Genomic DNA, 11,195 nt, shown 5'->3' with positions numbered 1-11,195 from the left:
AGACCCAGAGGCCACAGAAGCAAAGAATAGACAGGAAAGGCAGGGTAAGTGCATGCCAGGCCTGACCACCAAGCCCCCTGGTCCCCAAGAGGCTCTGGAGCAAGGTTCTGTCTCCTTAGTTCCATCTGGCAGCCACAGACAAACAGGCCAGAAAGTGACCCCACCCCACCCCACCCCCCAAAATAAAGTAGCCCATCAACCACGGCTCTTAGGTACAGCTGTTTTATTTCCACTGTGTTCCCATTCTAGGGGCCCTCCAAAGTTCATTAGGAAGGAAGTAGGAGTGGGCAGAGTCAGCCTGTCCCTCCACCCATCCCTAACCGAAGGTTCCCTCCTTGGCCTAGAGCCACAATGGCAAGGTCAACTTGCAGAAGACAGAGATCAGAGGCCCCTGGAAAGGCTGGAGCTCAGCCTGAAGCCGGGGTAGTCAGCACTGTATCTGGGCGAAGAATCTGGGAGAAGACTCCAGCTCAGACGGCCTCAGGCCCCGCGTCCTTGCACAGACTCTCTTCTTCACGGTCGGGGCTAGGGTCCAGGTTCAGTGCCCCAGCAGCTGTAGCATCTCCCGGGGATCCACCAGTTTCTCCCTCGGTTTCCCAGCGCCCTGGCCTCGAGATACCTCCTCGGCATCCAGCTTCTCCCAGTCAGAGAAAGAGACTGGCCGGACCCCTAAGGCAGATAGGAAGACACATTAATGCCATCATCTCCTCTAAGGGACCCTCTTCCCAAAGGGTAAAGTTCCAAAGATAGGCCGCCCTCGCCCTCCCCACTCCCAGACCTCGATTGCTGAGCAGGGCTTGAATGGCTGTATAGCCAGGTCTGGGGCCAGCGGGCAGCAGCCCTGCCTCCAGGTCCTGCAGCAGCACCTGGCTGGTGAGGAAGCTGTCCGTCATGGTGGTGGTGATAACACCTGTGGGTCCTCGCTTCACCCAGCCACTGCAGTAGAGGCCTGAGAAGGGCAACAGAGACTTCTGACAATTCTGCATCGCAATACACACACACACACACACACACACACACACACACACACACACACACACACACGTAAACATCCCCATGTCTCCCAGTAGATCCTACAGGCTGGGTCCACTATAGCTACTGGTTCACCATGATAGTGTTGGAGGGGGGAGTTGTTTTGTTTTGTTTTTTGGTTTGGTTTGGTTTGGTTTTTTTGAGACAGGGTTTCTCTGTGTAGACCAGGCTGGCCTTGAACTCACAAAGCTCTGCCTGCCTCTGCCTCTTGAGCTCTGGGATTAAAAGTGTGCACCATTATGCCTGGCCCGGGAGGGCTTCTTGGCTTGTTCTCCCATGCCATCCTCCTTTCCTCAGTCTCCTTGCGGATGAGACTTGCTTACCACAGTTCGGCAGGCCCTTCGGAACACTTACTGAATGAATGCACAAGATGGGCACCTGGGTAAGAAGATGAAGCCCCCCAGGACAGGGGCTGCCTCCGACCAGTGTCAGCGCTGGTCCAGGGCAGGCCTCAGGAAGCTTTACTGAGTGACGTCCCAGCTTGCCTGAGAACGTGCCCCAGGGGGCAGGAGGAGGGCGGGCTATGCTCTAGGACTGGCCTGTCTGGAGCTGACTCACATTACATCACTGTAGAATGAGTGGTCTTGGGACACCAGCCTTTCAGCCCCATCATAATTAGATGCCCACCTTCTCATATCCTCTCACCTGGTACATTCACAACCCGGCCTTCTATGTTGGGAATGACTCCAAGCTTGGGGTCAAAGGGCACACTGGGGTCAATGGGGCGACTCTTATACCCAACGCTGCTCAGCACCAGCCCACAAGGGAGGTCCTCCACATCTCCCGTGGGCACTGCACGGGTGCACTCACCAACATCCTATTGGGGAGAACGTGGGTAACACCAGGTTGGGATGGGGGAAGCCTCAAGAAGGGGAAGTTTGGGTCACGGGAGACTCACCTCCAGTCTGGTAACTGCCAGGCGGATGCCTGCTACCTGTTGGCCATCTGGCGTGGGTAGCACCTGCTGGGGACTTCGGAAAAAGCGGAGGCCCCAGGCCCGGGAAGCCAGTGCTTGGCGGGCAGCCTCTTCCACCCCTGGCTTCTCTGTGGCTGTCCGAAGCAGCAGCTCTGTCAGCCGCTTCCTTGGACGGGGGACATCTGTGAGCAACATGGAACATTTCAGGGCTGTCCCTGCTGGTCACCTTCCCCCAAGCCAATGAGCTGGGGTGGGGGTGGGGTGGGATGGGGGGAGGGCTGGACTTGGCCCCTCACCCTTAATTCTGTCCTGGAGGCCCAAGAAATCTGAAGGATCCAAAATGGGCCGGGTTCCTGGTAACTGAATCATCTCTCGAAGCTCCTTGGGGGTGGGGGTGGGGGAGGTAAGGGAGGAGGTCAGGTCCTGAACCCACCAGAGTTCAGCAGCCCTGGTAGGAGAGACTATCAGCAGTGTGGGGAAAGACCAACAGCCCTGGGGCCCTGCCCACCCCCCACCCCCGTTCCGTCCAGGGAAGCAGCTACTCCCAGGGCTCTGGGGCAACCCCAACATACACAAAAGTGGAAGCCTCTTATTGGGACTCCGGTTCCTCCCACTCTGGACCCAGTACCTTAATGGTGAAGGCCACTTGCAGGGGTCCACGCCGGCCCACTATCCACACAGTCTTCACCCGACTCTGCCTCAAGACTCCCAAAGCCGCCTCGGTGATGTCTGTTTTCTGGTACAAAAGGAGGCTCTTAGGGCCAAGCACGGTGCAACATGAGACAGAGGCAGGAGGATCGCTGCGAGCTCCAGGCCAGCCTGATCCACACAGTGAGTTCCAGGCCAGCCAAGGCTATAATAAGGAGACCTTGACTCAAAATAAAGGGGTTGGGAGGTCTTGACTTGGGGAAGGGGACTTGCCAGGTCAGTTGGTCTTGTGTCTACTCCAACACAGAGAAAGCCAACAGCCCAAAAACTATACCGCTACTCCCCCCTGGTGGCCACATAGAGCATTGACGCCAACTCTCCAAAAGGCTCCTAAGTAACAGGATTCCAGCTGATTCTGACATTCACTCACAATCCATCACATGTCCAGAACAGGACAAGGGGCTTAAGGGGGCAAGAGCAGTTTATGTGAGCCAAACAGGCTAGTTCAGAACCCCACAGAGTTCTTGTTTTGTGGAGAAACAGATAATCAAATCTCATCCCAGACTGTAAACTTGCAGTAGTGAAGCAAGGTTGGGGATGTAAAGGCCACTAGGAGCTGAGACCATATTACAGAAAAAGCACCTACTAAGACAGCCTGGAAGACCTCTTGGCAGAAGGAATAGTTGAGCCAAGGATGAAAAGAAGGAGGAATGTCAATTCTTAACTAGCAGGTCAGTCCCGATGTTCCAAACAGGGAGAATGTGTATGTAAATGTCCAGTGGCACAGGAGTCTGCCTGGGCTCCTGGAGGAAACAGGCACTGGGCTGTTTGGAGGGATGAGACCTGAACCCCACAGGCAGGAGCATCCGTTGCTCAGTGTGCTCCCACCTCCAGCCTCTGACTGCCCCTCACCTCCAGGTGCTCAGGTGGGGTCAGCAGGATCCGGGCCACATCCAGAGCCACATTCCCCTGTCCCAGAATCACAGCTGTGTCACAGCTCAGATCCGGCGCCAGCTGGAGGAGAAAGGTCTTGATAGGGCATCCCCACCCCCAGCTCCAGTCAGGCTAATCTCATCTTCAGACACCTTAGGTCAGGCCCGGCTGTGCCCTCAGGCTGCCCTACCCTTAGACAGTCCACTCTACCCCACTTCCCTCTCCCCCACCCCCACAGGTCTCCTCAGCTGACCTGCCTCAGTCATGGATGTCTCACATCTCCTCAGCTTGCTCCTCACTGCCTTCACCTCAGACTCTAACACCTCAGGGATGCTCCTGACTCCAGCCAGAAGCAGCAAGGATGCTCCCCCAACTCACCTCCCGGTTCTCAGGAAGCCCATTGTACCAGCCCACAAAGGCCCGGGCTGAGACCACCCCAGGCAGCTCCTCGCCAGGAATTTCCAGGGTTTGGTGGTCCTCTGCTCCATAACTCTGAGGAAAGATGCAGTGCCCACCCAGGGCCAAGGCCTCAGCACCAGCCTCCTGTCTCTCATCAGCCCCTCCTCTCACATCCACACCCTGCCACATGGGCACTCACCAGCACCACGGCATGGTAGGCTTCCTGAAGCTCTGGCACAGACACGTCCTTGCCCACCACCACATTGCCCCGGAAAGCACAGCGATCTGAGCGGGCTGTCTGTGTGAACGTGTTGATGACATTCTGCCAGGCAGCAGGAGGAGGGGAACATCAGAAGATAGAGCAGCTCCTGGGAGCATGTCCGTCCCACCCTCACCCCATGATCCCCAGGATGGAGCCCGGGTCCCATCACACAGAGAGTCAAAGGTCCTCCTACCACACCAGGGAGCCTCTCTATCCTCCTCATTTTTACGGTCTCCAACACCACCTCCACACCGAAAGACACCCACCTTTACTTCCGGGTGGTCAGGTGCCACACCAAAGCGCACGAGGCCAAAGGGCACGAGCTGCTTCTCGTAGATGTCTACATGGGCCCGGGTATGGTGCTGGGGGGAAGCACAGCTGGTGGGTTCAAGAGGGAAGCTGGGCCCCCACGGGGCCTCCCTTCCCCTTCCCCAGACAGAGCAACAAAGCTCAGCTCAAACGGCCAAGGAGACTGGCCCCACCATCCAGGAGCAGAGAGAAGGCTCTGGCTCTCGGTCCGCCCAGACAAGGAGAACATACGCAGCCAGACAAGCTGAGGTCAGATTCAAGGACTTCCAACGGAGAATGTGAGAAGCTGGAAGTGAGTATCAGGACTTAATCCTCAGGTCAGATATATACCTTCACCTTCTAGACATGCTGGCCACGTGACCTGAGAACCCATCTTTGAGAACCTGCCTTAGCTCTAAATCTCCAACGTGATGCTCCCTCCGCAAGAGAGGGAGTGAGGACCCAGCTGGGACACGTGTGGACAGAGGGAGTGGCAGTGGGCCCACTCCCAGCTTCCGGCTACCCCAAGTTGTCTGTCCTCCCAGGGCACTTTGCAGGGTGTAGGGAGGGTATGAGACTGCAATCGGCCAGGCAAGCTTGGTCTGGCTTTGCTGCTACCAACAGCATGGGCCTGGTAGGTCCCAGAACACCCTGGTCTCCTCCTCTGTGAACTGGGAAGCCTGGGGAAGGTAGGACAGTGAAAGATTTGGGGAATCAGGGGAGCATGCCCTGAGCCCTGCCCTATCCCACCCAGTTCAAAAGGACTCAAGGCAGTGAGTTCCTGCCTAATCCCCTACCCCCCCCCCCCACCTACTGCCTTTGCCCAAATCCTGCTTCCACCTATTCCCCCATCAGCCCTAAGTCCAGCCTTCCAGCCCATCTGCCTTTTATCCTTGGCCATCTCAGGGGTGGCCTCCCAAACCACCTCTCTCCAACTCCATGGAAACTGAACCCACAAAGAGCTCAGGCCATGAAGTCAGCAGCCAGAGCCAGGCCCAGCTCCAATGCTAACTGGCTGTCACAGGGAAAGCTTCCGCACATTTCTGTGCGATAGAATGTCCTGTCCCTCTGGGTCACACTCAAGGCTGAGTGAGTCAGACCCAAGCTCTCAGCCCTGGGCTCCCGCAGTGGGAGGACACAATGGACTCACCCAGGATCATCACAACTGTGACTGCCGGTGGAGCACATCATTTCTTGTTCCAAAACCTCCCCATGCTTCTCTCACTGCCATAGGGCAAAGTTCAAACTGCTTAGCCTGCCAGGCACCCCTAACACAACCTGACCTCACTGTCTCCATCTTCCACTCCATCCTGCTACAAAGGGAGTCCTCCTTCCAGGCACAAGGTTCTCCTCCAGCCTACCTCCACCCCTACTCTCACACACAGACCCATCTTCCTCGGGCCAACTGCTGCTTCTCTGGCCCTTTTCCTAAAAAGGACAGGTTCTGGAGCACTTTGGTCTGGTGTCCTCTGTTCCTCCTGGACACACACTCAGGATGTCCTAGGAACATCTTACCTCCTTCCTCCTGTGACCTCAAATCTTGCAGATCTGTCATGGCCTCTCGATCTCTTCTCCCATCTTTTCACCCTATCTCTCGACCTCATCCTGAGACGTCAGAACCTGAGATCCAGACGTCGCACTCCACACATCTCATCCCACCCTTTGTCCTCTACCCTTTGCCCTCTACACTGCGTCCCCGTCTCTCTCAGGCCCTGGAGCTCCAGTCCGAGCCTGCGACCTCCCTTTTCACCTTGACCCATTAGTTCCCTATCCTGACCCCCACTCTCTTCCTCTCTGGGCAAATAGCCCTGCTTAAGTCTACCCTTCAGAGAGAATATTCCAAATGAAAACTGGGCTGAGGGTGCAGCAAACTGGTAGAATGCTGTTTATCATTCACAAGGCCCTGTGTTCAACCTCCAATGGAGGGTTCCTTGTTTTTCCTTTCATAAACATATTTTTTAAAATTGTGGGGGGGGGGCGGTATAAGCACATAAGTACTGGTGCCTGAAGAGGCAGAAGATGGGTTCGGAGCCCCTGGAGTTACAGGAGGTTGTGAGCCACCTGATGTGGGTTCTGGGAACCAAACTCAGATCCTCCGCCTTAGATGCTTGAGTGACGCCAGTTTCCTATGTCTGTGAATGCCAGAATCCCCCAGGGAGTTTGCTTAAAACTGCTGATTCTGAGGGTCCCAGTCATGGAGTTTGATTAAATCTGAGCTGGGCCCAGAAAAGCTCACTTAAATAAGAGTTCTCCAGCAGGGAATATGGAGAGTGCACAAAGAAAGCCACTCTAGTCTAGAGTGTGGCCCACGGTTTCTAGGCACCTTGTGATCTGGGCTCCAGTTGCCTCCTTAGCCCTAGCTCTCACCTCTTCACCCCTCAGGTACTCACTGACCTTCTGGAACAGGCTCTGGAATGATGCCAAAGGGCCATTCTCCTTCCTCTGGCCTTTGTCCACATCATTCCCCACACCTGAGGCACTCCTGCTCTTCCAGCCTCACATCCTCCACAAAATGCAGTTTAGACACATCTCCCTCTAGACTGGGTTAGGGTTCACCTAGTTTAAGCTCTAAAATACCTTGCAAACCAGCCACCTCCAGCTAGAATGCCAGGTCCAGGAGCACAAGAAACTACATCCACGCCTGTAGGTCAAGATCTGGCCCACTGAGAAGACACCAAGAACCCCGCCTTCCAGGCTATCCTCTCACCCTCAGCTAACAGTCAGTGCCTCTCACAAGGAACCCTCCTGGATACCAACCACACCACTCATCTGTCCACCCCTGCCACCCCAGCCCTGAAAGCCCATGAGTCTCCATCCCAGAGGCCAGGCTGTCCTTCATCAGTGGCCTTGCATTCCAGGCTGACTCCTCACATCAGGGCCAGGGAGCTTGCCAAAGCCCACATGTGGTCTTCAGTGCATCTCACGTGGGCATTTCTAAGGAGCAGCTTCTGGTCACAATGCCCTGTGTGAGTCTGTAAGTAGCTGCAGAGTCAGGCACAGGTCACTTCTCAGCAGAGTATCTCCATGAGACCTTCCTAGTGTCAACCCTGGGTAAACCAGGCCAGTGGGTCACACTACCTTTCAAGTATCTGCATGTATTATCAATATAATTGTCCTGTCTCCTGTCCTGTAGATATTACAAGCCTCTCTAAAGTTCAGACACTGTCTCATCTCAGTCAATCCTAGTATCCCTTACTTAAAAAAATACTTATTTTATTATTTTTAGTTGTGTGTGTGTGTGTGTGTGTGTGTGTGCATGTGTGTGCGTGCACATGAATAAAGGTGCAAGCAGAAGCCGGAAGCAGACATCAGATCTCCTGGAGCTGGAGTTGTGACCTACTATGTGGGTGCTGGGAACCCAATTCTCATCCTCTGTGAGACAGCAAACAACTCTTAACCATGGATCCTCCTCTCCAGCACCACCACCCCTTCCTCTTTTGCCTTAAGGTCTGAGATAGAGTTTCAAGTACATCTGGTAGCCTTGGACCTGTCTGACAAGACTAATACTGAAAGCTTTGAGACCTTGGCCTTTAGTGGGAGAAAATGGGCATGTGGAAGGCTGGGACTGTGGTGAGGGCAGCAAAGCTTAAGAGCAGATAGCCTTGACATGTAGAACACTGGAGATGGAGAAATGTAAAAGAAGATAAAGGGGAGGAGGGATAAAGCCATCCCACAAGACTGAAAAAAAAAACTTCCCTTCTTGGTGAAGCAGTCAGTGCTGCCCATCTGTCACTGACCACCAATCACGGGACAAACACATTTCTCTCACAGCTGAGGACCTAAGGTGGGAACCTCAGATATAGGTGTGGAATCAGGTAGAAAGGACACAGCTTAGGTGAGCTGGAAGCCCCTTCCTTACCAAGCAAACCAAAGGGCTGGAGCCCACCCACAGAATCGGGGCAAGAAATGAAAGGCGAGAAAGGAGCCTGGAGAGAGGACTTACCTTTAGCAAGTGTTGAGTTGTGTAGAAGCCCGCTGGGCCACTGCCAACCACACAGATCTGAGGGGTCGTTTCCCGTGTGGAGAGCTGCTGGCAGAAGCCTGGGGCTGGGCAGAGGAGGGGATGGCAAGGTTAAGTCAACACTCTCTAACCACCCCAACCAACTCTGTCCAGTTGCAGCCTGCCCTTCACCCTCACCTGCGTCTTCCTTCTGTTCCTCAAAGCTTCATCATTCCATCTGAATGCCAGAGGCTGACTTTATCCAGAACCCCATGCCTCACCTATGAACATGGCTACGCCAATAACGGTAGCCTACACCAGACCCCCTTGGCCCCTGAATCTGTCCTGCACAGCACTTCATTTTTCTTGTGGGGCTCCCTGTATGATTCCACGTCTTTATATCCCCATCACATCTCTATCTTACTTTTTTCCTATCCTTTCTTTTCCCACAGAACTCTATCGTTCACATCCTCACCTCCCTGTCACCCCCAATTCACCTCGTCTCACACACGCGGACCTCATAGTTTTGCCTTTTCGCCTTTACTGACCAGTGTCTTACCCAGGACGCCTCACACCTCATCGCACAGACCCTCTCCCATCTCTCCCGCAAGAGCAGACACCTCCAGAGACAGCTCCTGAAGAGCTTCGCCCCTCGCCCAGTCCTGCCTCAGCTCCGCTCGGACCCCTGCTCTAGATCACAAGCCTCCCCTCGCCCTGGTGCAGCCCCAAGAGCCCTGCTCCTACTCGGGGTGCTCCTGGAGGGAGGCGGCCGGACCCTAGGCCACGCGGACCAGTGCCACCGGCGCCAGCAGCGCAGAGCCATGGCTGAGAACAGACACCAGCGGGAGGAAAGGCTCGCAGTGAGTGACTCCTAGGTGCTGAGCGCAGGTCTGCAGCCCGCCGGGGGCGGTCCTCTGGGCCCGCCCATCACTGTGGCCCCGCCCCAAACCTCGCCTCCCGCTCGGTAGGAAAGCTTAACTTCGAGACTCCACTCCGGTCTCCGGAAGAGTTCCGCCCCCAAAAGAGAACCACGCCCCCAGCTTCCGAAGCCCGGCCCCCAGAGCGACCGAACTTGAAACACTTAACAAATTTCTTCCCAGTCTTCCTTGTCGTTACAGATACCGGAAGTCTAAGATTTGAAGAACACGAATCCCCAACGCCATTTCAGGTGCTCTTGGAGAAAGCAGCCAATTAGAAAGGAGCTTACTTTACGTAAAACTTGTCGCTCGCTGATGACGCGATGCTGTTGCCGTTGCCTTTTGATAGGGTGTCTTCCTTCTTGAGTGATTTTTGTCCCAGCCAATCAGGAGCCCGTCCGGAAGTCTCTGGTATCCCGGCTCTGGCTGCCTCTTTTTAAGCCTGGGTGTGGAACTGGTGTAGCCCCAAAGAGATAACTGTTCGTGTCAGACCCGGGAAATTATTAAATTCTCAAGAGCTTGTTTCTCTTTACTTTCTTCTCATTATAAGGGAGAAAATGCGCAAAGAGACTCTGGTCTGGCACTGAGAACACTGATCCCGACCTTCAGCCCCTGCCTGTCCAGCAGTACAGGGATCAGGGTAAGACCGTACCTTAGGTGCATAATTTAAGGAGACACCCAAAAGCTCAGTAATCAAGGTAAATCATGCATATCCTAATTATATATTTTAAAAGAAAGTTGATGCAAAAACATAAGAAGTATCTATTTTTGACTTTTTATTACACTTATCTATTTTATTACATTATTTGTGGGGGCCGTGTACACATGCCACAGCGCTCACATGGTATATGGTAGTCAGAGGACAGCTTTCAGGAATTAGTTCTTTCCTTCCACTACGTGAGTTTTTGGGTATCAACTCATGACTGGCCCGGGAGCAAGTTACTTTACCCTCTTGCTGACCCACAAATATTTGGAGTTAAGAGTGGTAGAGTGTCTACTCCATGCGCACAAGACCCTATTTTCAACCGCAACGCCAAAAATAAAATTAAAATAAGGGCAAGATCCATCGTCCTCTTTGACCAGATAGGCCTAATGCTTCCCTAAAGGTCTTTCCCCTTCTTGGAAGACTAACCTATCTTGTCATCCCCACAGCATGACTCTTGTTTATTTATTTTTGTTGAAGATTGAAGCCAAAGACTTATGCAATTGATCTACCTTGTAACTGCACCCCTTGCTCCTGGCTTAATTTTCTGTTTCATAATTCAGCAGCAAGCCCAGCCTGAGCTACAGAGCAATGCCTGGTCTCTAGTAGAACAGCATGCTACTTCTTTTGTGAAAGGTAAATAGCAGTTGGAATGTCATCATACTAGTTTAAACTGGCCTGACTGGCCTGACTGTAATCTGGATTTCTTGGGCCAGATAAATGGCTAGGTTTCAGCTTGGTGAACTTCATTGTGAGTAACTCCATTTTTCGTTTTTTGTTTTTTTTTTTCTGGTCTGTTGGAGCCTTGTGCAGGAGCTTAACCTAGAACAGAAGCTTCCCCTGTTTTATATTTCATACTTTTTACACTATTTTAAGATTTTTTTAGCCAGGCTGTGGAGGTGCATGCCTTTAATCCCAGCACTCAGTAGACAGAGGCAGGCAAATCTCTGAGTTCAAGACCAACCTGATCTACAGATCAAGGAGAGCTAGGGCTACACAGAGAAACCCTGTATGGAAAAAACAAACAAGATTATTTTTAATTGAATTTTAACATACAGAAAAGTGCACACATTCTAATCATAGCTTGATGGGTTATGAGCCCATAAGGTGTAATAATGTGACTGACACCAGATTGAGAGCCAGAACACAGTGAGTAA

General features: G+C 53.3%; 1 protein-coding gene across 2 annotated transcripts; it reads right to left on the bottom strand.

The window, feature by feature from the left end:
• Positions 1-208: 208 nt before the first annotated feature.
• On the bottom strand, positions 209-9,570 carry Fdxr (ferredoxin reductase). 2 transcript variants are annotated; one of them, XM_052758699.1, is made up of 12 exons: positions 9,163-9,567; positions 8,422-8,525; positions 4,457-4,552; positions 4,128-4,250; positions 3,908-4,021; positions 3,509-3,610; positions 2,577-2,684; positions 2,245-2,329; positions 1,931-2,130; positions 1,678-1,849; positions 779-949; positions 209-669 (listed from the first exon to the last, which is right to left on the bottom strand). In XM_052758699.1, the coding sequence occupies exons 1-12, from the start codon at positions 9,239-9,241 to the stop codon at positions 539-541; spliced, it is 1,485 nt and encodes a 494-aa protein (XP_052614659.1). In that variant the 5' UTR covers positions 9,242-9,567; the 3' UTR covers positions 209-538. The 2 variants fall into 2 exon arrangements, with proteins under 2 accessions (XP_052614659.1, XP_052614660.1); XM_052758700.1 differs by lacking the exon at positions 4,457-4,552 and having other exon boundaries at positions 9,163-9,570.
• Positions 9,571-11,195: the final 1,625 nt, after the last annotated feature.

This window comes from Peromyscus californicus, unplaced genomic scaffold (genome assembly GCF_007827085.1).
Source record: "Peromyscus californicus insignis strain IS unplaced genomic scaffold, ASM782708v3 Scaffold_3__1_contigs__length_106647218, whole genome shotgun sequence".
In the NCBI taxonomy this organism is placed as follows: domain Eukaryota; kingdom Metazoa; phylum Chordata; class Mammalia; order Rodentia; family Cricetidae; genus Peromyscus; species Peromyscus californicus.
Note: the sequence above shows the minus strand (reverse complement) of the source record. Positions and strands in the feature narration are given on the sequence as shown.

Excerpts from the sequence above, each read along its gene's own strand:
- Fdxr (XM_052758699.1), bottom strand. The coding sequence starts at position 9,241 with ATGGCTCTGCGCTGCTGGCGCCGGTGGCACTGGTCCGCGTGGCCTAGG. Across the intron at positions 4,251-4,456 it reads CTGACCACCCGGAAGTAAAG|AATGTCATCAACACGTTCAC; the intron begins GTGGGTGTCTTT and ends GCTGCCTGGCAG. Across the intron at positions 1,850-1,930 it reads TGGCAGTTACCAGACTGGAG|GATGTTGGTGAGTGCACCCG; the intron begins GTGAGTCTCCCG and ends TCTCCCCAATAG.